Source organism: Scyliorhinus canicula, chromosome 18, assembly GCF_902713615.1.
Source record: "Scyliorhinus canicula chromosome 18, sScyCan1.1, whole genome shotgun sequence".
Taxonomy (NCBI): Eukaryota; Metazoa; Chordata; class Chondrichthyes; order Carcharhiniformes; family Scyliorhinidae; genus Scyliorhinus; species Scyliorhinus canicula.
The window spans coordinates 28,893,943-28,920,365 of NC_052163.1; the positions used below are offsets into that span (position 1 = coordinate 28,893,943).

Sequence of the window (26,423 nt, forward strand, 5' to 3'; positions counted from 1 at the left end):
TGTTATTTAAGGCATATAATGAACCAGCTGTCTGCAATAGTCTTGTTATTTTTCTTTCGTTATCTGCTCCTTGAAATTGAGGTTGTCATGAGGACTGAAACTGTTCACAAACATTGCAACCTGTGTCTTTCTCGGCTACTTTTGGTATGGGTTGGATTCAAAGACGGAAGGTCCCTGAGGTCAGGTGGGTTTCCCTAACTTTTCCAGCTTAGAACTGTTACGACACCCTGGGCCAGCGCGTGGTCACTCCTGACCTGGAGTCACAACACGGTTGAAATGAACTTTCATGCACTACCATGTCTCCCTCATTCTCACACACACTCCTATCTCTCTCTCTCTCTCGCACACTCACACACACACATACCTATCTCTCACACACACACTCCTATCTCTCTCTCACACTCACACACACACTCCTATCTCTCTCACACACACACTCCTATCTCTCTCTCTCACACACACTCCTATCTCTCTCTCTCGCACACACACACACACATGCCTATCTCTCACACACACACTCCTATCTCTCTCTCACACTCACACACACACTCCTATCTCTCTCTCTCTCACACTCACACACACACACGCCTATCTCTCACACACACACTCCTATCTCTCTCTCACACTCACACACACACTCCCATCTCTCTCACACACACACACTCCCATCTCTCTCACACACACACACTCCTATCTCTCTCACACTCACACTCCTATCTCTCTCACACACACACACTCCTATCTCTCTCTCTCACACACACTCCTATCTCTCTCTCTCACACACACTCCCATCTCTCTCACACACTCCTATCTCTCTCTGTCACACACACTCCTATCTCTCTCACGCACACACACCTATCTATCTCTCACACTCCTATCTTTCTCTCACACTCCTATCTTTCTCACACACTCCTATCTCTCTCACACGCACACTCCTATCTGTCACTCACACACTCGCAATCTCACCTTTCTCTCTCACGCACAAACCTACACGCTCCCACCTTTCTCTCCCTCACATACAAAAACATACATGCACGTTCACACATCTCTTTGTCTCTCTCACACACACATTTACACTCCCATCTTTCCCTCTCTCACACACAAACACATACATATAGACCCATCTTTTACACACACTCACCTCTCACACACACTCACCTCCCACACACTCATCTCACTCTCTCACACACACGCACACTCATCTCTCTCTCACACGCACACACACACTCATCTCACTCTCACACGCAAACGTACACACTCATCTCACTCTCTCACACACACACGCACACTCTCATCTCACTCTCTGACACGCACACACTCATCTCACTCTCTGACACACACACACATACTCACCTCTCTCAACATTGCTCGATTGCTGTTTCCCCTTCATCATTCCGTGACCACCTCCCCTCTCCTCCTAGGCTATGTCCTCTCCCACCATTCAAGATCACTGCCTACTTTACTCCACTGCCTACTTTACTCCACTGCCTACTTTACTCCACTGCCTACTTTACTCCGCTGCCTGTCCCGCTGTCTGAACGCTTTCACTCTCACCTTTGCCTGGATATAAAATATTGATTTTGCCATTATTTCCAGCTCATCCAATCAGAGGCTGGCTTCTCAGTGCCTTGGCTGTTGATAGGCTCGGCCTATCAGTTGCCATCATAGTGTGAAAACTGTCTTCGATTGGACAAGCTAGACGGACAGCATTTTCAAATTTAAAACAGCCGGGTCTACCATGCACCCTTGGATCTCTCCTATGGACCCCCAGGGTTCCATGTCACACAGTTTGTGAAACACTGCCCTCAGTTATAGGACATAGGATTTAGGAACAGGAGTAGGCCATTCAGCCCTTCAAGCCTGCTCCATTCAGTAAGTCTATACTTACCAGCTCCACTTTGCCATCCTCCCCATAACCTTTAATCCCCCTTTTGTGAGGGCCACGAAGAATCCAGCACGAGTTTTCAGGATACAAAGAAATAACATTTATTTACAGTAACATATATACAACAGCAGCAGCAACTTCCCTTGCTGCCCACTCCTCTCTCTCCCTGGTTCCAAACTGGCCAGCTCTATTTATGCAGGGAGTCTGCTAATGATTTCTCTCTCTCCCCCCCCATTGGGGAAGCTCATACTCCCACAGGATTGTGGGATTGTCATTAGTCCCCAGCCAATGGTAAGCAGGCAGGTTATAACATCCCCCATGTCTATCAGAAATCTGTCCAACTCAACCTCTGGTGGTGGCCATGGAATGAATGGTTGCCCATTTGATGGCTCCCACTCAAGCAATAATTTATTTTTTTTGGTCTTTCTCCTACTTGAAGGGCATTGTATTTGAGGGCGAAAGGTACAGGAGTGCGTGGGGAAGGTAACACTCCTCTAGCATGGTTGGTGGATGGACCCCCGGACTAGGAGGGAGGGAGAAGGTGGAGGATCTGGATAATCGCTCCAGGAGGCAAAATGTCAGGATTTCCGGGATACTTGAAGGCATTGAAGGGGCAGAGGCTGTGGTGTATGTAGGAAGGATGCTGGAGAAATTGGTGGGGGAGGGGGGGCCTCTGATTGGCCCCTGGAGGTGGACGAGTGCACAGGGCGCTGAGGAGGAGGCCATGGGCGGGCGGGCCACCGAGGGCATCCGGTTGCATGGCTTTCTGGACAAAGAGAAGATCCTTCTATGGGCGAGGCAGACCAGGAAATGTACCGAGGAAGGGAATTAACTGCAGGTGTACCAAGACCTGGGTGCGGAGCTGGCGAAGAGGAGGGTTGGGTATAATCGGGTTAAGGCTGTCCTCTTCAAAAAGAGGGTGAAGTTTTGGGTATTGTACCCAGACAGCCTTCGGGTGACTTTGCAGAAGCGAGAGCTCTATTTTTACACGCCAGAGGAGGTGATGGATTTTATGAGGGGCGATGGACTGGGAGGAGTCTGAGGACATTGAACTTTGGAGGAGTTTTCTGTGTTTTCTAAAGTGGTTGGTGGTGGGTATTCTGGGCCAGGTCTTGGCGGGGAGCAGTGATGGTGACTGCGCCGTTTGTTACTCTTTAGGGTTTGACGGCTGGGTTGGTTGAGGGGGAGAGGGAAACCGGAGGGAGGAAGGGTAGTCGGAGCCTTGGGCGGTGGCCACCATGCTAGCTGGGCGGGCTAGTTAATGGGAGTGGGGTGGGGGTTGCCAGGAGGAAGGTGTATGTGGGGAGGGGAGGGTTGATTGGTTCTTTGTTTGAGAGTGGAGTAGGAGGGGGGAGGGATGCTGACATGGGTGTGGTTGGTGTGTCGCAGTTGGGAAGAGATTGATGACAGTAGAAATCCGAGGGTGGGCCTGGAATGTCGCAGGGGCTGGCTCAAAAAGGGGTACGGCTGATCGGAAGGTGAGAGGCCGGGGTGCAGAGCTGGGCTGAGAAGTGGCAGATGGAATTCAATCTAGATAAATGTGAAGTGATTCATTTTGGAAGGTCGAATTTGAATGCTGAATACAGTGTTAAAGACATGATTCTAGAAAGTGTAGATGAACAGAGGGATCTTGGGGTCCACGTACCTAAATCCCTTAAAGTTGCCACCCAGGTTGATAGGGTTGGTAAGAAGGCATATGGTGTGTTGGCTTTGATTAACAGGGGGATTGAGTTTAAGAGCTGCGAGGTTTTGCTGCAGCTTTGTAGAGCCCTGGTTAGACCACACTTGGGATATTGTGTCTAGTTCTGGACGCCTCATTATAGGAAGGATGTGGATGCTTTGGAAATGGTGCCGAGGAGAATTACCAGGATGCTGCCTGGACTGGAGGGCATGTCTTATGAAGAAACGTTGAGGGAGCTAGGGCTTTTCTCACTGGAGCGAAGAAGGAAGTGAGGTGACTTGATGGAGTTGTACAAGGTGACGAGAGGCGTGGATAGAGTGGATAGCCAGAGACTTTTAGCTTGGAAATGGCTGTCATGAGGGGACATAATTTTAAGGTGATTGGAGGAAGGTATCGGGGAGATGTCAGAGGTCAGTTCTTTACACATCGAGTGGTGGGTGTGTGGAATGCACTGCCACCAGAGGTGGTGGAGTCAGAATTATTAGGGACGTTTAAGCGACTCTTGGACAGGCACATGGACAGCAGCAAATTGAAGGGATGTAGGTTAGGTTGATCTTAGATTAAAATAAGTGGTCGGCACAACAACGTGGCCCGAAGTGCTGTGCTGTTCTATGTTCTATAGGGCTCATGTGAAGGTGGCAAGGATGAGTAGGTTCTTTGCGGAGTGGAGGATAGGGGTGGGCGGTGTGCGGGATGGGGGGCGCAAATCACGTCCACATGTTTCGAGCGTGTCCGAGTTTTAGGGCATTCTGGCAGGGGCTCTCGAACATGGTGTCCGAGGTGCTGGGTGTGGGGTGGATCCGAGTCCAGAGGTGGCGATATTCGGAGAGTCGGAAGATCCGGGAGTCCAGGGAGTGAGAGAGGCAGATGCCTTTGCCTCCCTATTAGCCTGAAGATGAATTTGCTAGGGTGGTGGGACTTGGAGCCGCTGACGGTGACGGTGAGGGTGAGGGTGAGTGACCTGGCAGCATTCAGGGGCTGGAGAAGGTCAAGTTCGCTTTGAGGGTGTCGGCAGAGGGGTTCACCTGGAGATGAAAACCATTTATTGATTTCTTTAAATAACTATGAAATAACTGAGCATTTGGAAAGCCAGGGCAAGATCGGTCGAAGTCAGCATGGATTCATTAAAGGGAAATCATGCTTGACAAATCTTCTGACATTTTTTGAGGACGTAACCAGTAGAGTTGACAAGGGTAAACCAGTGGATGTTGTGTATCTGGACTTTCAAAAGGCTTTTGAAAAGGTCCCACACAGGAGATTAGTGAGCAAAATTAAAGCTCATGGTATTGGAGTAATGTATTGGCGTGGGTAGAGAACTGGTTGGCAGACAGGAAGCAGAGTGAGAATAAATGGGTCCTTTTCAGAGTAGCAGACAATAGCTAGTGGGGTACCGCAGGGTTCAGTGCTGGGACCCCAGCTGTGCACAATATACATAAATGATTTGGATGAAGGAATTGCATGCAATATCTCCAAATTTGCAGACAACACTAAGCTGGGTGGCAGTGTGTGCTGTGAGCAGGATGCAAAGAGGCTGCAGGGTGACTTGGACAGGTTGGTTGAGTGCGCAAATACTTAGCAAATGCTATATAATGTGGGTAAATGTGAGGTTACCACTTTGGTGGCAAAAACAGGAAGGCAGATTATCTGAATGGCGGCAGTTTATGAAAAGGGGAAGTGCAACGAGACCTAGGTGTCATGGTGGAACTGTCGCTGTAAGTTGGCATGCAGGAACATCAGGCTGTTGCTCGTTCTGGGTGAGTGTGCTTTACACTCGATTTGGCTCTGTTTCATTCCTTAGCTCTAGAGTCGCCAGGTATCCTTAAGATACCGCCACAAGTTTCAAGTTCAAGTTCAGACCAATAACTCCATACACCAGTTAGTAAGTTCAAACAAGACACGTTTATTATAATACAGTTATCTACTAATTATGCATATAAAACTACAAGACTAGGCTAATCCTACCACTAATAGGCCAAATACTTATCTGGATAAGGGAACTGCCGGATCAGGGAACAACGGCCTCTAGCCTTGTCCTGGATCCGTAGGCTTCCAGTCGGTGTGGACGAAAGGAGTCAGGAGTGTCTACTCTCGTAGCATGTGTTGTGTGACACTTACTTGATGGCGGCTGCTGACCAAGCCTCCTCTTCTCAAGGTCTTCTGCTGCAACGGTGGACAAGGAGAGCGCTGGCTAAGAGGAGCTGGTCAAGAGAGCGAGCTGGGGTCGGGGTCTCTGTCTTATACCTCTCACAGGGTCTCGCGCCCACCTGGGCGGACCCTCTATACACTCGCAATCGACTGGGTCTCTTCCCAATCGATTGATTTGAATTTCCCCAATAACGGGGCAGTCCCTCGATCACTGGGCGGTTCTTGGGGCTTATTGTTTTGGACTTTTCTTGGTGCCGAGAAGTCTGGCCTTCTATTCAATGTAGCGATTTGAGTTAACTTGTTTCCATTGTACCTGGGAATCACCGGGAATCGCCTCATTAGTATGCTAACTTGTTTTTTTCACAGTGCTGTCTGGTTTTTGCAGCAGCCAGAATACACAAGCGCTTTTGCAAGCTGCTTGCTTTTGCAACATGTCCATTTTCCCTGCATTCTTTGTAATCTTCCATTTTGTGTTGGGCAGTGGCCACCCCAGGTGGCTACAAGGTGGTGAGGAAAGCTAATGGGATGCTGGCCTTCATAGCCAGAGGATTTGAGTATAGGAGTAAGGATGTCTTGCTGCAGTTATACAGGACATTGGTGAGCTGCACCTTGAGTATTGTATGCAGTTTTGATCTCCTAGTTTGAGGAAGGACATTCTTGCTATTGAGGGTGTCCAGCGAAGATTCACCAGACTAATTTCCAGGATGGCAGGACTGACATATAAAGGAAGATTGGATTGACTGGGCTTGTACTCACTGGAGTTTAGAAGAATGAGAGGGGATCTCATAGAAAGATATAAAATCCTGATGGGACTGGACAGGCTAGGTGCAAGAAGAATGTTCCCGATGTTGGGGACGTCAGGACCTAGCGGTCACAGCCTGAGAATAAGGGGTAAACCATTCAGGACTGAGATGAGGAAGAACTTCTTCTCTGAGAAAGTTGTGGAATTCTCTAGCACAGAAAGCTGTTGCGGCCAATTTGTTGGATATATTTAAGAGGGAGCTGGACGTGGCCCTTGCGGCTAAATGGATCAAGGGGTATGGAGAAAAAGCGGGAGTGGGATACTGAATTTGCACGATCAGCCGTGATCACATTGAATGGCGGTGCAGGCTCGAAGGGCCGAATGGCCTACTCCTGCACCTATTTTCAAATGGCACCCCAGTCTCATGGATGGCAGAGTTCGGCGGGCGGAACTCGTCTGTGCAGAAAAACGGGACTAAGTGCGGCCCATGGGTTCCCCACCGAGGCCCCCGATCTACCCGGATGGGCGTTAGCTGGTAAGGTGTTTCCCAGCACTCCGAGCATTGGAAAACACCCGGCTGATCTTGCATGCCAAGGGACTCTGTCCCCATTCGGGTAGATCTCATCCTTTATATTTCAATAAGATCACCTCTAATTCTTCTAAACTCCAATGGGTATAGGCCTAATCTGTTAACCTTTCTTCATAAGATAATTCCCTCATCGCAGAATGAGTCAAGTGAACCTTCCCTGAACTGCTTCAAACGCAATTATATCTTTTTCAAATGAGACCAAATCTACTGTGCTCCAGATGTGATCTCACCAATGCCCTGTGCAGCTGCAGTAAAACGTGCTTTATTTAGATATTCTGGGCGTGATTCTCCAGGCCCCGCGCCGGGCCGGAGAATCGCCGCAACCCCGGACGCCCCGACGCCGGCACGCGATTGTCCGAGGTGCGGAGAATCGGCGCCATTTGCACCGCCGTGTTTGACACGGCGCCGGCCGCGAGCTGCTGGAATTGGCGGGGCAGCCGATTCTCCGGTCAGATGGGCTGAACGGCCGGGCGGAGACGACAGAGTCCCGCTGGTGCCATTCACCCCTGGTCGCTGCCGGCGGGAACTCTGCGCGAAGGGTCGGGGGGCGGCCTGTGGGGCGGGGAAAAACGCTCCTTCACCAGGGGGGTGGGGGGGGGGGGGGCTCCGATGGGGTCTGGCCCCGAATCGGGGCCCACCAATCGGCGGGCCGGCCTCTTTCTCCCCTTCCCCGGGCCTACTTTGTTGCGAAGGGGCCGGCGCGCTGAAGAAGTCCCCCGCGCATGTGCAGGTCGGCGCGGCGCTCATTTGGTGCTGGGAAGGGAGGCTAGAGCGGCGTGAACTGCTCCAGCGCCATGCTGGCCCCCTGTGGGAGACAGAATTGGTCATCCCCGTGCCCATTTCACGCCGTCGTGAAACGCAACGGTGTTCACGACGGCGCGAACACTTTGTCTCCATTTTGGAGAATCGCCCCCTCGATTTCTCCTTGCAGCAAATGCCAACATTCCATTTGCCTTCCTGATCACTTGCTGTACCTGCAAACTAACTATATATAATGTTGAAAATATGCAACATCCACTGAGTCATGGTGCCGCTCTGAGAGAAGCTATCTGCTCACAATCAGTGACATCCTAGCGGACCCTTCTACTCTCAGAACTGCTGGCCCAGTTTTATTTGATTTTGGCAGATCTGTTCCAGCATGACCTTCCACAACCAATTCCATCAATCCTGCCTTTTCTCTCCTTGCTTCACATCCAGCTTGTTGGCAGGTGTTTGGAACTGCAGAGACTACTTTTCATTAAACTGATTGGATTTTAATGACTGTCATCTGTCAAGCTGTGGGGGTTGGAATCTGTGTTAAATCACAAATGAATATATTATCCGCTGGGTAATTCGGCTGAATGCAAATGGTGGCTGAACTTTTACGGGGGGGGGGGGGGGGGGGGTTGAAGCAATAAAGTACTTTACAGTTTAATGTGTTAATATGAAATGAATCTTGCCGTGAACTTGTGCACTGAAAACATGATACACTTCATTGAAATGCATTGTTCCTTCTCTATGTTATTCAAGATGTAAATTAAATCAACTAAAATAGAAAGATTTATATATTTTCACATGTTGTATATTCTCATACTTTAATATTATTAAACTGAGTTAGAGCAGCAATCCACCAACTCATCGTTAATCTGGTGCCCTGCCGGGAAAATGAATACGGTAAAGATTTATGGGCCAGGATGCTGAGATTATCCTGCTGCTCTTCACAATTACCATCAAGGTTGCACAACGACAGGAAGCAACATCTATTTCAGAGGGATCCTTCAATAACCTAATTTCAATCAATTCTGCTGCTCTGCTGTCTTTTTACTCAGGTGGATAAACAGAAATTTCTGTTGACAACCTGCTGTTTATCATGCATGTGACGCATTGAGGTTGCCGCAGCTGTGACTGACTCCAAAAGATGGTGGTGTTCTGCTTTCTCCTTCCTTTCTTCCCTCAGGTGCTTTAATTATTGCTGTGCATTTTAAAAAAAATTGACGGTTTTTGCATTCATGCCCTTGATTGTTTCTCCTTGTGTTCCATGAGTTGGGGTCGAGGAGGGGAGCAGGGTATTTCTGTGTGTCTAAGATTCTGGTAGCCTAAATGGAGGAGAGGTAATTGTTGTTTGCTTGGCAACCTATTGCTAGGCTGGGATGATAGGAACAGGCTATTCAATGCTCCAACCTATGTCACTAATCAGTTAGAGCCCAGCCGACCTGCATCTTGACTCTGTCTTCCTGCTTTTTCTATAACCCTCACTGCCTCTGCGTCACAAGCAAAGGACATCAATCTCAGATTCAAAATGTTCAATTGACATCCCATTCCCTAAAAGAAAGCCAGGGCAGAGAAGGTCTTCATCAGGTCACCATCAGTCTTGGTTTGGAAAGACAAGTGTTTGAGTAGTCAGCTACGTCAGACCCTTAATGTGTAAGCGCAGGAGCAGAAGTCCCTGATGCAGGAACCTTCATCATGAACAAAGTCAACCAAACAAAGTGGAATGTATTTCAGAAGCAATTTCAAAAGCAGAAAAAGGTCAAAAGATTTCATTAAAAAAAAACATTTTGTATTTCTAGTAACATTTACTTTAAAAATATGTCGAGCCAGCTATGTGATGATACCTCTAAATATATCGATATACAGCATGAATTGATCCCTTTGTGTTCAAATTTCCTCTGCTTCAGGTGATTCACGGTAGTCAAACCTGTTTTTCAAATACTGACTAGTGTTCAGTAAACATTGCGACGTGTTTAAGTTGCCCCTGACAATTGCCATTCTATTTGAAGAGTGTTATCATCTGATTCAGTGATTTCAGATGAAGCAGGATGTGTCAATCAACGTACTACAGAACCTGTTAATTCTTCCGGGTCAGCTGCTCTTTTCCTCTGATGTCCACGATAATTCCAGCTGCCCAAAGAGACAGATCTCCTAATCCCAACTTCTCTATGCTTCCTTCATGATTTTCCAAAGGGCAGTGTTGCTGAAACAGAGCAGGAATAAAATGTTGATGAGTTTTGTTACTTACCAAATGAAATACATGGTTGGTGTCCCATTCTGCTGATGACACTGTAATGTGGGAAGGTTCACTGAAGCTCAGTAAACATACAGCAGACATGAGCTGATCTCGCCTCAGGCTTTGTCCACATCTCCATCTGTAGAGGAAATACTAGGTGGTGGGCGGTAGTAATATCAGACAGTGGCCATTTTACATCATCTTCCAATTGCCTTGTGTTGTCGCAATGGTTTCCTTTCACTGAGGGGAGGACATTCAGAAACTGCTAGTCATTATAAGCACCACTGGCGGAATTTGACCAGCATTCCCGCCTGACTCTTCCAGTTCCACCAAAGTCATTGGAGTTATGAATGGTCCTGCTCTGCCGTCACGTAAAATTACACCCCATAATTTTTTTGAAGCTTGATTGTAACTCTGCTCCCAGCTAACCATGAAAGACAGATTATTGCTTTATTTTTGATCACTTATCAGTATTGCAAAAATGACCCAATCATATATGTGTGTGGTGGGGGTGGGGGGGTAAAATAAATTATTGTTTGACACTACGCAATGATTTATTATTTGCCATGTGCTTAATGCATTAAAATACAATTTGGTATTGGTCTTTGGAAACAAACTGGATAATTGAAACTGAATGGTGCGAAGTTAGTTGTACGTTCCTCTATTTCAGATGCTGTTCAGGTTATTAAGGCCCAATTATGGTGGGTAAGAAGCGGATACACATTTACAGCGTGAGGTGTGTCATCTGCCATATTAGGAGAGGACAGGCGTCCTTCACCCAAGCCTGTCTCCGGGGCCTAATAGCTGTTTGAGATGGGCCGAATGGCCTCCTTCTGCGCTGTATGTTCTATGTATCTATGTATCTAAGCCCTCTTCTGAGAGATTGGTTTACCTTGAAGCAGCTCTGCAGCTGTTGGGGCTAAGTATCCTCCCAGTACTGTTAATTGTGCATGAACTTTGGGTAAGTATCAGTTTAGGACTAATTGGTGTTTTCTGAGAATTGTAGTTACGGTGTTTCTATTTAGTGTTTGTCCCTACAGAAGTTAAACAAGACAATCAGTTTGTGCAAGTGCTGTTTTTCTTTTTTCGTGAAGAAATATTTCTGGGACAAGCCCAGCTATCATCTTTATTTATTTTCTTCAAGACTAGTTGCTTTTTTGAGATCCAGGTACTTTAATAGGCTATTTTCTGCATTTCTGCCACTGGAATTGGCTGGGTTTGGAAATGCAGAGTGTGGTACATTGAACATACAGTGCAGAAGGAGGCCATTCGGCCCATCGAGTCTGCACCGACCCACTTAAGCCCTCACTTCCACCCTATCCCCGTAACCCAATAACACCTCCTAACCTTCTTGGTCACTAAGGGCAATTTTTCATGGCCCATCCACCTAACCTGCACGTCTTTGGACTGTGGGAGGAAACCGGAGCACCCGGAGGAAACCCACTCAGACGGGGAGAACATGCAGACTCCGCACAAACAGTGACCCAGCGGGGAATCGAACCTGGGACCCTGGCGCTGTGAAGCCACAGTGCTATCCACTTGTGCTACCGTGCTGCCCTGGTGGAAGTGGTAGAAGTGGCAATATTTAAACTGAGCCTATTACACTGAGATTAAATTGGGACTTTTGCTGCAATGTACCACTGTGACATGTGAGGCTGGTGTGTGGTAATTTTGTCTGTTAGCCACAGTGCGCAGTAATGTTCTGTAACTTAACTGTTTTGAATTAGTTTATATACACAAGATCCCTCATTTTCTTGTTGTGCAGTAACTGGGAAGAAAGCCCATACCAGCCATATTAATCTGAATGGTCAACATAGTGGGAAATATGAGGAGACACATTAAAACATTGTAAAGCCTGAAGGAAGCACCCAGTCAGAGACACTTTGAGAGAACAGAGAGTGATCCTGCAAGCCACGCTTTTTTGCATTATTGAACAATGATTTCACTATGCAATAGTTTTTATTTCCTATATAAGTAAATAAACTTATTTGACAATGTCAAAGGAACAATTTGGATTACTGCTACCATTGAAAGCTGATGAATACTTAAATGTTTAACTGTCCTCCTGTTGCTCGTTCTGAGTTAGTGTGTTTAACACTCCTCCAATAGAGGCAGTGTGCTTAACACTCGTTTGGCTCTGTTTCGTATTTCTATGCTCTGGAGTCGCCAGGTGCCGTAAGAGACACTGTCACAACCGTCAAGGTCAAGTTCAAAGCAATAAAGCTATACACCAATTAGTAAGTCCAAACATTTAGAGTTTATTATAACAATTATAATAAATACTCATGCACACGCTAAAGACTAACTTACTTCTCTACCATTAAACGACTAATACTTATCTAAGAAGGAACAGGCAAGGTCAGGGAACAAGGCCTTCGTTCTGGTCTGCAACTTCTTGATACTACTGGTCGGCACGGGTATAAGTAATGCCTGGGTCAAGGTAGCGATCGTCGTTTTGGCACTTACTTATCGATGGCTGCTGCTCGACGCCTGGTGTAAAAGACAGGATCTGGAGGCTGGAGTCGGAGGCTGGAGACAGGAGACCGAACTATGTGCGGGACCTTCTTTTTTATAGGTCCCAGGAGGTCCGTGCCCCTTGGGGCGGGCTTCCTCACCTGCTGGGTATCGATTGGGCCTTTCCCCAATCGATATGATTTCAACCCCCCTATCCTAGTGTCGTTCCTTGATGGCTGGGGCAGTTCTTAGGACTCATTGTCCTGGTTCCGCTGGCTCCATCGTGTCTGCTTCGCTTTTGAAAGTATCAATAGATGCTTGAGTGTATCTATTGTGCCCGGGGTTGTCCCGGTATTACCTCATTAGTATGTAGATGGCTTTCCCATTAACAGCGCTACCTGAACTCTGCAGCTGTCGGGAAACCGGTTTTTGCAAGTGTCCCAATGCTGAAAGCTTCTGCAAGCTGTTTGCTTTTGACCATGTCCGTTTTTCCCTGCACTCTTTGCAGTCTTCCATTTTGTATTCACTGGTGTCCATCTTAGATGGCTACACTCCATACATTTTAAAAAGTGGATGTACATTTTCAACATGCCCGATAAAATTCGATTACATTATCTGCAAGTAACATATTCCCCAACTTTGAGCAACAAAGTTGCTGCTCCCCACATGATTAATGAACTTTGTAGGGATTGACAGTAACTATTGTAGATAACAGTGCAGACAGGGCCGGCTCAAGGTACCGGCAACTCGGGCAGTCGCCCGGGGCGCCATGTGCTAGGGGGCGCCATTCAGTGGCCGAAAGGTTGTAAGATTCTAAGGACGATCTGCGCATTTGCAACATGTTGCCTCCGCTTGATGGCAGCTACGCATGCTCAGTAGCTGCCCACGCGCAGCCCGGAGTCACGTGGGATGCTCCTTCAGCCCCGGCCCCGGCCCCGCCCCCTGTGCGGCCGCCTGCTGGTCTGGTTCAGCCGCTGGCGGCTGCTCAGTGTCTGTGTGAGGCAGTGGCTGCACGGAGGGTCTTTGGCGGGAGGAGGGCCGCCGAGGGGAGCAGGAAAAGGCTATCCGCAGCGGGGAAAGGTGATGGAGCGCAGCGCTGGAGGCCTTTAAAATTGGCACTTGTAAGGGCGCCGAAGTTCAGCTTGCCCGGGGCGCCAGCAACCCTAGGGCCGCTGCTGAGTGCAGATGGCGGAGTGGTTTAGGCTTGAAACACAATTCTGGGGTGAAGACGTTTTCCTCTGAAGTTCCACAATAGAATGGGGGAAGTTACTGAAATCTAGGAACCAAGTGATCGAGGACTTGGAAAACCTTCACGATGATCGGAAGAATGGGAGGTGAGCTGAGTGAATGATATAAGATTCTGAGAGGGATTGACAGGGTAGATGCTGAAAGGACATCTCCACTGGTGAGGGAATCTCAAACTGGATTGGGGCATTTTATGAAGCCCCCCAGGGACTGGAGAAGTGTCAGAAAGGCGAGTTCATTAGCTGGGATGGGAAATTTAGATTTTGCCGACGATGGATTGAGCTGCTGATGAAGTCAGCAGCGTGTCGAGCATCAGGTCAACATGTGGTACCTTCCTACTTTGCGTGCCATGAATACGCATTAATGTAAAACTTCTATAAGTTAAGTCTCACCTCCAAGATAAAGTCAGCAGCCCATGAGAATCTCCTTGTCGCCGATTCATCATCATTTAAAGGTGGAGTGGACCAGTCAGCTCTGTGCAAGGGAGGGGAGCAGGGGGGTGGGCTCTTACATTGAGGCCCGGGACCAGCTGGGGTGAGTCAGTGGTGAGGGGGCTTGTGGAGTGGAGTTAGAGCATGGAGGGGAGGTGGAAGAGGGAAATCCAGAAAAGACAGATGGTTGGGGGAGAGGGCGCAGGGAGGGGGGGTTAATCATAGGTGTGGTGATGGTGGTGGGGTAATGGGGGCAGTCAGGCAAGATAAGGAAGTGAGGTGTCTAAAGGGCACCGAAAGGGTGCCTAAAGGGCAAGGTCATTACTGTCCAAATGTGTGCCCATCTCAGGGTGTTGGCAAAGTCTGTGCAGGGCTTTGAATTCACCCAGCGTATTTCAATTACCCCATTGGGAGTGATCTTTGACAGTATCCTCTACAATGCACAAAACGAAGGGCCAGCTGAGCCTGCAAGTTCAACCATGTCCCACAGAGTGTGGAGTACAACACTGGACTCTAATATCAACATTCAATAAAGAGTTTAACAAAAAAACACATTTTTTTTTCACAATAGTGGAAATGTACCTAACTCTCCTGTAGCATCAGTGTGTGCCAACCATGAGTTGTGCCAGTACATTTAGCTCTCTGACTAAGCTAGTCTCAACAAAGAACGATGATGCAAACATGAATGAAGTGAAACCAATGTAATGTGAAGTATTTCACAATGAAATTTCATTTTGAAAATTATTGGTGCCACCTTTGTGCTTTCAAGTCTTATGTTAGTGGCAATGGAGCTGGGCAGGATAGTTGTGGACATGATTCAGAGCCTCCGTGTTTGACCAGGAAGCTCTTTAACAGGCTGCCCAGAGAAGCAGTGCGGCCAATTGACGTCAGTTTTCACCAATAAAAAGATTCCCTCACTGCTATCTGCGTGTTTGCTCACTGCGTGTTTGCCACGCTCGCTGCTGGCACTTAGTATTTTATTGATAATCGGGTGGGAAATGGCAAAAAGAGGGAAAGGGGGTGTGGGTGATGTCTTGTTATGCTCTTGGCATAGCATAAGCTGCTTCCTTGATGTTCACGCTGACAAAGGAAGGTTGAGACGTGGAGATAACTTCAACACGTTTATTAAACTATTTACAATTCTCCTATTCTGATTCGCCTCTACTGTTAATCCTTTTATAGCTGCTCAGACTGACAAACCAGTCTGCTACAATCCAAGTGGTGGGTGTGATGTTGAATCAACCCTGTGTCTGTACTCATTGAGTGTCTCCACTGGAAAGAGGAAGATCATGCGTGTTGTGTCCTTTATATATGGGTTGGTGTAATGCCCCCCTGTGCCACCTCTGTGTGTGTCGTGAATGCCCATTGGTCGTGTCCTATCTTACTGACCTATTGGTTGAGTGTCTGTGTGTCATGTCTCTGGTGCTCCCTCTAGTGTCTAGCTAGTCTATGTGTATTTACATTAACCCCTTGTGTATCTACAGTGATGCATATCACCACAGGTGACTGGCAGGCTGTTGCTAAAATCACGTTCGGGAAACATAGTTTAAAAATGAGTTTTCCATTTAAGATGGAAATAATCCTTGCAATCCTTTTCCACAGAAGATAATGAAGGCTGGGCCATTGAATATATTCAAGGCTGAGTTAGATGGAGTTTTAATTGACAAGGGAGTCAAGGGTAATGGAGGATAGGCCAGGAAGTAAAGTTTAGGTCATAACCAAATCGGTGTTATGGGCCAGGGTTAGAGAACACCAAAGTATATCATGGAGTTCACCTGACTGACAACAGTTTATAGATTTTGGTTATGAGGAGCACAAGGGCCTACTCTTCAGGTGTTATGCAACAGAGGCCTTAAGCACTTTAAATCAAAAACAAAGTTTATTCTACAAATTCAGTTAACATTTATAAACACACACAATAAGCATTTTTATCAACTACAAACATACATATCCCACAGAGGTACAGTACTCTATATTTAACCCTTAATAACTTCCCTTTTACTGATTCACTCAAGTAACAACATCCATAAATCAGACAATCCCTTTTTCACAAAACAGGAGGTTTGAATTCTTTACAGAAAACAGGTATCACTTTTAAATTATCAACTGATCTGGACAGCTTTTAACATATAGGGAGAGACCGAAATCAACTTTCTTTGTCTGAATGCAGCTCCCAACTGTCCAAACCGAAAGTAAAATAGAGCCACAGATAGCTCCCAGCTCAAAATGAGAGTAAACGCCAGAACCTCAGCCCAGCTCCACCCACACAATGACATCACTGAAGCTATTTGATAAGCACACATTTCTTAAAGGGACATTCCCATGGCATCAGCCATGATATTACTGAATGGCAGAGCAGGCTCAAAGGGCTGAACGGCCTACTCCTGATCCCATTTCTAATGGCCTTATGAACCTGATCAAAGAGAGTTAACAAGGATTAGAGGGGGTTGATCTTATCTGTCTAAACCAGTTGTTCTCAAAATCTTTTGGTTGAAATATTCCTTTTCAAACGGATTAATAATCTTGGAATCCATTATCTCAATTAGGAAACAACATGAGATGTGACCAGGACAGCATTTATTGCCCATCCCTAACTGTCCTTGAAAAGAAAGTGGTGAGCCACCTTTGTGAACCACTGCAGTCCATGTGGTGTAGGTCCACCCAGAGTGCTGTTAGGAGGGGAGTTCTAGGCTTTTAACACAGTGAAGGAACAGCGATATAACTTTGGGGGTGCGGCTTGGAAAGCAACTTGCACATTGATTTGCTGCCCTTGTTCTTTTGGGTGGTAGGGGTCATCTATTTAGAAGGTGGTATCAAAGGAGCCTTGGCAACTTGCTGTCGTGCATGGTATTTATATGGTGCTGTTCCCATGGTATTTAAATTGCTGGTCCAATTGAATTTGTGGCTCTAGGAAGTTGATGGTGGTGGATTCAGCAATGGTAAAGCTGTTGAATGTCCACGGTGTTGGGTCTCTCTTGTTGGAGATGGGTCATTGCCTGACACTTGTGTGGTGTGAATATGCTGTATGTAGTAATGAAATATGTTTTAAACCTCCCCACTCATGAACAAGGCTGACCTCGCATTGAAGCCCACCACCAGGTTTGACAATTTTGATAACGATAGCTGGGATTTTCCGGCCCTGCCCGTGGCTGGGATTACTGGCTCCTCCGGAAGCCAATGGCCAGCCCGTGGCAGGACCCACCAGGACCCACCAGGACCCACCAGGGTGGGGCTGTAAAATCCTAGCCTATAAGTCTATTTCTGGCAGCCCAGTGGAGCAGTGGTTAGCACTGCTGCCTCATGGCTCTGAGGACCGAGGTTTGATCCCGGCTCCGGATCACTTTCTGTGTGGAGTTTGCACATTCTCCGCGTGTCTGTGTGGGTCTTACCTCCACAACCCAAAGACGGAGTCTGCACGTCCTCCCTGTGTGTGCGTGGGTTTCCTCCGGGTGCTCCGGTTTCCTCCCACAGTCCAAAGATGTGCTGGTTAGGTAGATTGGCTATGCTAAATTGCCCTTAGTGTCCTAAAAAATAAGGTTAATTGGGGGGTGGGGGGGGGGGGGGGGGGGTGTTGGGTTACTGGTATAGGGTGGATACGTTGACTTGAGTAGGGTGATCATTGCTCGGCACAACATCGAGGGCCAAAGGGCCTGTTCTGTGCTGTACTGTTCTATGTTCTATGTGCAGGGTAAGCTAAATTGCCCCTTAATTGAAAAAAAACAGAATTGGGTATTCTAAATTTATTTTAAAAATTAAAAAAATAAAGTCTATTTTCGTTTTTTTTTAATAAACATTTTATTGAGGTAATTTTTGTATTATAACAACAACAAAATAAACAATGTACATGAAACTATACACATAGTTCAAAAGCTGTCTCCCTCCTTTACAGGTCCAACCTTTATTAACCCCCTACTCTAAGCTAAACTAACCCCTCTTCTGCTGACAATTAATTTTCTGCGAAGAAGTCGACGAACGGTTGCCATCTCCGGGCGAACTCTAACAGTGACCCTCTCATGGCGAACTTGATTTACTCCAAACAGAGAAAGCTAGCCATGTCCGATAGCCAGGTCTCCGACTTCAGGGGCTTTGAGTCCCTCCAAGCTAATAGTATCCGTCTCCGGGCTACCAGGGAAGCAAGGACCAGAACGTCTGCCTCCTGAATCCTCCTGGATTCCCGGGTCTTCCGACACCCCAAAACTTGCCACCTCTGGACTCAGTGCCACTGCTTTTAACAATGTGGACATGACATCCGCAAACTCCTGCCAAAATCCCCTAAGCTTCGGACATGCCCAGCACATGTGGACATGGTTCGCTGGTCCTCCCGCACATTTTGCACACCTGTCTTCCACCCCAAAGAATCTGCTCATCCAGGCCACTGTCATGTGAGCCCGGTTAACAACCTTAAATTGTATCAGGCTGAGCCTGGCACATGTTGTGGATGAGTTGACTCTACTGAACGCGTCCGGCCATAGACCATCCTCTATCTCACCTCCCAGCTCCTCCTCCCACTTGAGCTTCAGCTCCTCAGTCTGCGTCTCCTCTGACCCCATAAGTTACTTGTAATTGTCAGAGACGCTCCCTTCTCCTACCCACCCTCTGGAAACTACCCTGTCCTGTATCCCCCTTAGCGGTAGGAGCGGGAAGGTTAACACATGTTTACGTAGGAAGTCCCGCACCTGAGATACCTGAATTTGTTTCCCCTCGCCAACCCAAACTTCTCCTCCAGCGCCCACATACTCGGAAAGCTCCCCTCTATAAACATATCCGCCATCCTGTCAATCCCTGCTCTCCGCCATATCCAGCACCCTCCATCCATACTTCCCGGGGCAAACCGGTGATTATTACAGATTGGGGACCAGACCGATGCTCCGTCTGCTCCCACATGTCTCCTCCATTGCCCCCAGACTCTCGGGGCCGCCACCACCTCAGGGCTGGTAGAGTACCTTGCCGGCGGGATCGGCAGAGGTGCAGTTACCAACGCCCCCAGGCTGGTGCCCCTGCATGAAGCCGCCTCCATACGCTCCCATGCCGGACCCCCCCCCCCCCCCCCCCACCCACCCACTTCCTGATCATGGCTATATTAGCCGCCCAGTAATAGTTACTAAAATTTGGCAGCGCCAGCCCGCCCTCTCCCCAACTCCGCTCAAGCATTACCTTCCTTACTCGCGGGGTCTTGCCCGCCCAGACAAAGACCATGATCACTCTGGACCACGGAATAAAGATGGGGAGACACTGAAATACAAATAGGACTCTCGGGAGGACCGTCATCTTCACCGTTTGCACCCTCCCAGCCAGTGACAACGGAAGCTTGTCCCACCTTCGTAAATCATCCTTCATTTGGTCTACTAGTTGGGCCAGATTTAATTTATGCAGCCGGTCCCATTCCTGCGCCACTTGAATGCCTAGGTACCTAAAGCTTCCCCCTACTAATCTAAATGGCAGCTCCCCCAATCGCCTCTCCTATCCCCTCTCCTGGACTGCAAAAATTTCACTTGTCCCCATATTTAGCTTATACCCCGAAAACCAGCCAAATTCCCCATGAATCCTCATGGTTTCTTCCATCCTCTCTATTTGGTCCATTATCAAGTCTATTTTCTGCCACTCTCAGTGCTCCTCCATTTTAATTGCTCTCCAAAAGTAGACAGCCGGCCTTAGTCTGCGGTGCACATCTAGTGGTCACACTCTGTTCCTACCTCCTGCCTCAAACCAAGTTTACCTCTGACTGCCGCACACGCCCTTACTCTTAACCATGGCACCCACTGACAGTGGCACTCTGATTGGTCGCCTACATCTCTTACCTGTAAGACCAGTCTTGCTGGGTAAATGCTTTCAAGATATTTAGCAGATATCCTGGAAAGTTTCTAGAGATACCCAGGCGTCCGAGACCCTAGGTTGAGAACATAAACATCTAAATTACTTCAACGTTTTGGGGATTTCACTAGTATAGTGGTTAAGAGAGGGGCTGACACATTATATGGACCTTTGAAGACATTTGACCAGTAACTTGGCGGTAACCTTGTTACATGAGTTGCAGGCTGGTTGGGAGAGAGGAGTCAGAGAGCAAGGAAAAAAAAGGAATGTCTGATTGAAGCGATGCGGAAATTAGGTTTCCCAAAAGGATTTGTACGAAGCTCTCAGCTTTTCACCGTATGTATCACTGAGTTGGAATGGAGAAATGTATGTTCAAATTTGCTGATTACACTGAGTTAGGAGGCACAGTCGATGGTGTAGATGGGATCAAGAAATTACAAAAGGACATAGTGGGAAAATCTGTGACAGGGGTTCAATGTGGGAACATGTAAAGTCATCTACTTTGGATCTGAGTGAAGCCAAATCCGAATATTTTATTAATAGTGAAAAACTAAGTTCTCTGGAGGAGCAAAGGGATTTAGGAATCCATCCAAATCACTAAAAGATGCTGCCGATACAAACAATAATGAAAAACGTAAATGGGATGTTGGCCTTTATCTCCAGGGTTTAAAATTAGACATAATTTACTGATGAATTTTTAAAAATATACTTTTATTAGATTTAAATTTTTTACAAATATGGCTCACGGAAAACCCAACAGGAGCAAGTCAGATAAGGTGGGGCCTATAAATTTAAGAAAGAGTTCTCATATTTTACAGAACGCTTAGACCGGATCACAGATGTCAGGAAATACATAGGAATACATTCCATAACTATTTTATGCCAGTTTTGAATTGAAGGAGGTTTGCCACTAATCCAGTACCATAGGATATTATAGAATTATAGAATTTACAGTGCATAAGGAGGCCATTCGGCCCATCGAGTCTACACCGGCTCTTGGAAAGAGCACCCTACCCAAGCCCATACCTCCACCCTATCCCCATAACCCAGTAACCCCACCCAACACTAAGGGCAATTTGGACCCTAAGGGCAATTTATCATGGCCAATCCACCTAACCTGCACATCTTTGGACTGTGGGAGGAAACCGGAGCACCCGGAGGAAACCCACGCACACACGGGGAGAACGTGCAGACTCCACACAGACAGTGACCCAAGCTGGGAATCGAACCTGGGACCCTGGAGCTGAGAAGCATTTGTGCTAACCACTATGCTACGGTGCTGCCCTCTCTGCAAAAATCAGGATATTGCACAGCCTTTTTCATTAGCATCAATAATTCTCCCATCAGGAAGACCCAGAATTAGGAACATCGGATTAAGTTCGTAGGCTCTGTCAAAGATGCATTCCTGCTCTAAGACTACACCAGACTAATAGGATCGAATCATAACATTGGTCCATACGCAATGTATATAATCACCCTCGACTACCAGGCACTTTATGCACTTCGGGTATGCAGCAGGATCAAATCTGTGTCTAAGACCAGGCATGATATGCAAAGGTGCAGTATCTTAAATTGAGTCTTATTTTTTCTATTTCAAACAGAAATTTAACTGGCATTACCCCATGCACTACTCCACGTCTCCTCATCAATATTAGTTGCCAAGTCTTTTTCACAAGACTGCAAGGTACCCAATGTACTAACACACAATCTAGAACATAAAGTATCATAAAACTTGCTGATTAACTGTATAGGCTCCACAGAATTCAGGATTTGGTCCATTGAGGAAATAATGGAGTCACGGTGCAAGTATGTCTTACTAAGGATAAAGTCTCTAAGCTGTAATTACTTAAAAAAAGGAGTGTTTCAGGATGTCAAATTGTGGGCATAGCTGCTCAAAGGATTATAAGAAAGCATCTCTGAGCATGCCTGCCAGCCTCCAATTGTCTCTGTCCTTCCATGTATCAAATTCATGGTCTGTAAAACCCGGTGGGAAGTCTGGGCTGCTCTTGATAGGAGAGAGAGCTTAAGTCAGCCCTTCTAATTGGCGGAACAATCTCCACACCCTAAGAGTATTAATAATAATAGGATTATCACATTTAGCAGAACCTGCCTCAATGTCTCCATAAAATAACAAGCGGATAAGCCGACTGGTCTGCTTCAATGTTGAGCCAAATAAAGGTAGGGTCCTTCCTAACTCAATCCTTTATGAACCTAAAGTGAGAAGCCAGTTGATATAACATAATATTCAGTACTCCCAGACCGCCTCTAGCCCCTGAGAGATGGAGCTTGGTAAACTTTAGACAAGTCTTCCTCTTGTTCCAAATAAATACACGGATCATTCCATTGATTTCTTTTAAAATTGGCAACATCTGCAAGGGGTATTATTGTCCACGCAACACATTCCTTTTAATCAAGGCAACCCTGCCCAGCCATAAAAGTAACAGGAATGACCAATGAGCCGAGTCCAACCTAATAGTAGCAATCAATTGAGGGAAAGTGGCCCCATATAACTGCTGAAAAGAAGGGGTAATTGTGACACCCAGGTACCTAAAGCCCAATGGGGACCACTTAAAGGGGAAATTATCAAGGGAGGTCTTCCCCTCAACTTTCCCACCGCATAGCCTCTGACTTTGTAAAATTGATCTTCTAACCAAGGAAGGCACAAAATCTATCCACCACGTCAGTCATAGTGGGAACTGAGACATCCGGCTTTAGACACAAACCGCAGCACATAATCCACATAAAGCGTAATCTTGTATTGCTTCTCACCACACTACAACCCCGATGTTAGGGGGGATCCACCTAATAGTCTCTGCCAATGGTACTTCAATGCAAATAACAAGAGAGATGGAGGGCAGCCCTACCCGGTCCCTCTATGGAGCTCAAAATTCTCAGACTTAAAACCATTCTCGAACACTGCTGCCACAGACTGTTGGTGCAGAACCTGAATCCATTTAACATAGGTCTCACCCAGTCCAAATCTCTGCAGCATGTACACCGGATAATTCCACTCAACCTGATCAAAGGCTTTCTCCACAATCAAGAAGACCACCAATCCATCCAGAGCCTGCATCTCCGGACATTTTTACAGGAGAACCTGTCCTTAATAAATCCAGACTGGTCCTTCCGAACAATCGTCAGTAGGACACCTTCCAGCTGTCTTTCCAGTGCCTTGGAGAACAATTTTAAATCGGCATTCAAAAGGGAGGTTGGTCTGTAAGAGGCACATTCCTCCAGGTCTTTACCTCTCTTCAAAATCAGGGAGATTTTGGCCTCATGAAGTGTCGGTGCTAACAGCCCTGTCTCAGAGGAGTGACAGCACATAACCATCAGTGGCTCTATTAACAGATCCTTAAACTCCCTATAAAACTCACACCCAAAACCATCTGACCCTGGGGCTTAGCCCTGTTGAAGCTCCCAAATGACCGCAACCACCTCATGAATCATTCTTTCCGCTATCTTAAAAAATAAACTAAAATATTGGGGTTTCGGTACAGTATCCTAGCCACTGATTGTAATAATTCCTTCTGGCAGACTGTTGAATCGGATACCCTTTCTCTGACCTCTGTTCTCCAAACCTTCCAGGATTTCTGACATGCCACACAGTTGGTTTTCCAAGAACATGAGCTTCAGCTGAAGAAGTAACATTCTCGACATTCAGGATTCTTTCCTCCGTTTCATCAAGCCTCATATTGGTTTTCTGCAGCTCAGTCACACAAACACTTAGATTTTGTGTCAGTAAGCTGAGTCTCTGGCCTGTAACTCAGATAATATTGGCAGTCATCATTTTCCGCACCTCTGAGACTGTCTCGGAGAACGGCAGGTCAAGGGACTGCTTGGGGATCAAGATGCCATATTGAAACGGCGGCTCCACTCCGCTGAATCTGATTCTGCTCTTGTACCGTTGGATTTGCTCGCATTTTTTTGGCATATTTTCACCAACACTAATCCAGGGACAGTCTTCCAGGGACATAATATCAGATGTTAACTTTTGGATTAGGCAAGTATGTGCCTGGCAATGAGGATAACTGACGAATTATGAAGCGAGTGGTGCCAGAGGCCGAGGAAAAGCTACTATTCCCCTGCCCACATCTTGTATCCTATTGATGTTCGGATGTACAGAGCCTTAATATCTAGAATGTTGTGCTATGTTTTGAGCACTGCCCCTCAGGAATGACTTTGAAATAGGCAGATTCACCTCAGGATGATGCCTCGGCTTAAAATGCTAAATTGTGAAGAGAAGTTGTAGAAACTTGTTGGTTCGCATTCCCTTGCATTCTCCACACAGAGGATGGTGGAAATCTGCAACTCACTTCACAAAGGGCAGCAAATGTTTGACTAATTGAAATTTTCAAAACTGACATTGATAAATGTTTTTGAAGTAAATGCATTAAAGGGGTATGAATCAAAGGCGGTCAAAGTAGTTGAGGTACAGATTGGCCATGATGTAGTTAAATGGCAGAACAGGCTCAGGTGATTAAATGGCCTGCTTGATGAATCCCTGATGAGATGGATTTGTAATAATATGCAAGTATGTGCGTTATTTTATAACGTACAAATTCTTCCAGTGCTTTTCAGAAGTTGTCAGCTTGCTCTGATTTCATGATAGAGGGGAGCAACAGAGATGAGCTCATTGGTGGGCGTAGATGTGACAACTGGACTATACATTCAGAGAGAAAATAAAAGCGTCAAATCAGAATAGCGGGTGACATTTAGAGCACAACTGCGCCATTAAAATGCAATATATCATTGAGTTAAAGCTAAAGTTGGCTCCACAGATGAAAGCAATGTGTGTGGACTTAGCTGAATGTTACAAGGTTGATATTGTAGGCAGCTGCAAAACAGGATATGGTGTGAAATTATTCATTGTGTAATAGTCTGCACTCTACTAGTGGAAATCCTTAATTATAGCATAATGTTTTGACACACTGGTTCTTTACTGATGAAGTCTAAAATATTTGGATTCAAAGGTTCTAGGATACATTTCTCTCAACAGTGACGCTGCTATGGAAATGTTTGTAATTATATTATCTTGCTATCACTGCAATATTCTCCACTTAATCCAGCAGAGATTCACTGTGTAGCATGCTTTTAAAGTGTATTGAACGCTGTTGACAGAAATGTCCTTTTGTTCACTTCTAGTAATATGTATTACGTCTCCTTTATAGATGGTGGTGCTAATGGATCCAATGGAAGACCCTGATGACATTCTACGAGCCAACCGCTCTCGAGAGAAGTCATACATGTTTGATGTGACCTTTAATTACACTGCGTCTCAGGTGAGGTATTTAATATTGTACAAGACCTCCGTTTGAATGCTGTGCCCAGTTTACGTCTTCTCACATGGTGGGTAATGGTGAAGATCTGGAAAAGGATAGCAATCATGCCCAAGGAACAACTAAATGAACATTTAAAAAAATATATACTATAAGAAACAATGATTTTGAAAGTAAGAGAGTGCAGCTTACAATTCACAACCATAGACAATGATGCCACAGTCTGGGCTACTAGATTACATTATATCAGGTCCAATCATTAGAAATTAATTGATACAGGTTAAACAAGGGCACACAATCAAATTAACCACTTTGATGATACAACCTAGAGAACTGGAGGAGAGTTCTGACACACACAACCCAAACTAATTGCAATTCTTACATTTTAAAAAAATATAAATTTAGAGTGCCCAATTATTTATTTTCCAATTAAGGGGCAATTTAGCGTGGCCAATCCACTTACCCTGCACATCTTTGGGTTATGGGAGTGAAACCCACGCACACACGGGAAGAATGCGCAAACTCCACACAGACAGTGACCCAGGGCCAGGATTCGAACCTGGGTCCTCAGCGCCGTAGGCAGCAGTGCTAACCACTGTGCTGCCGCAATTCTTAAATTTATATTATAATATTGGAGTTTGATGACGATGTCTATATGGATTGATCACAATGTAGGTTAAAATTTGAACAGAAGACCCTCGGGTAAGCAGTCCAGTATTTCTTAGTTTTCATGGCCTCTCTTAAGGGACTGTGCTCAGTAATGTTTGGCAGCAAGGTTGAAAGAATTAAATTGTCTTATTTGTTTCAACTCAGTTTGAATTGAGCACCGCTTTGGCATTTCTGGCTACGAACTTCCAAGTATAGACCCTTAAGTAAGATACCGTATTCACCCTATAAAAACCACAACATTTTAAATTCCTATTGTGAACTTGAATAGATTTGAGTGGATGCAGATCTTGGGGGGAATTTTACCAAAATTTGTCAGAGTTCCATGCAAACCAGCGTGTATTTCTCCAGATGCACAGCCATTTTTTCACTCCAGATGTTTTGGTACTCAGTACATAGGGAATCTGGTTTTGCGCCATCAAGTTGGTGGGTCAGGACCTGATTGAGCCGGCAAGACCAGTTCCACAGAGAATTGGGGGCATTTTTAAAGAGCTCCTCGATCTCTGCTTGAA

The 26,423-nt window shown here is 46.3% G+C and overlaps 1 protein-coding gene across 1 annotated transcript in view; it reads left to right on the plus strand.

Moving 5' to 3' along the window:
• kif19 (kinesin family member 19) overlaps positions 1-26,423 on the plus strand; it is a 241,009-nt gene that overhangs the window by 94,464 nt on the left and 120,122 nt on the right. Inside the window, exon 3 of the mRNA XM_038777686.1 lies at positions 25,138-25,248. Coding sequence (XP_038633614.1) covers positions 25,138-25,248 — 111 coding nt within the window. The remainder of the gene's footprint in view (positions 1-25,137; positions 25,249-26,423) is intronic.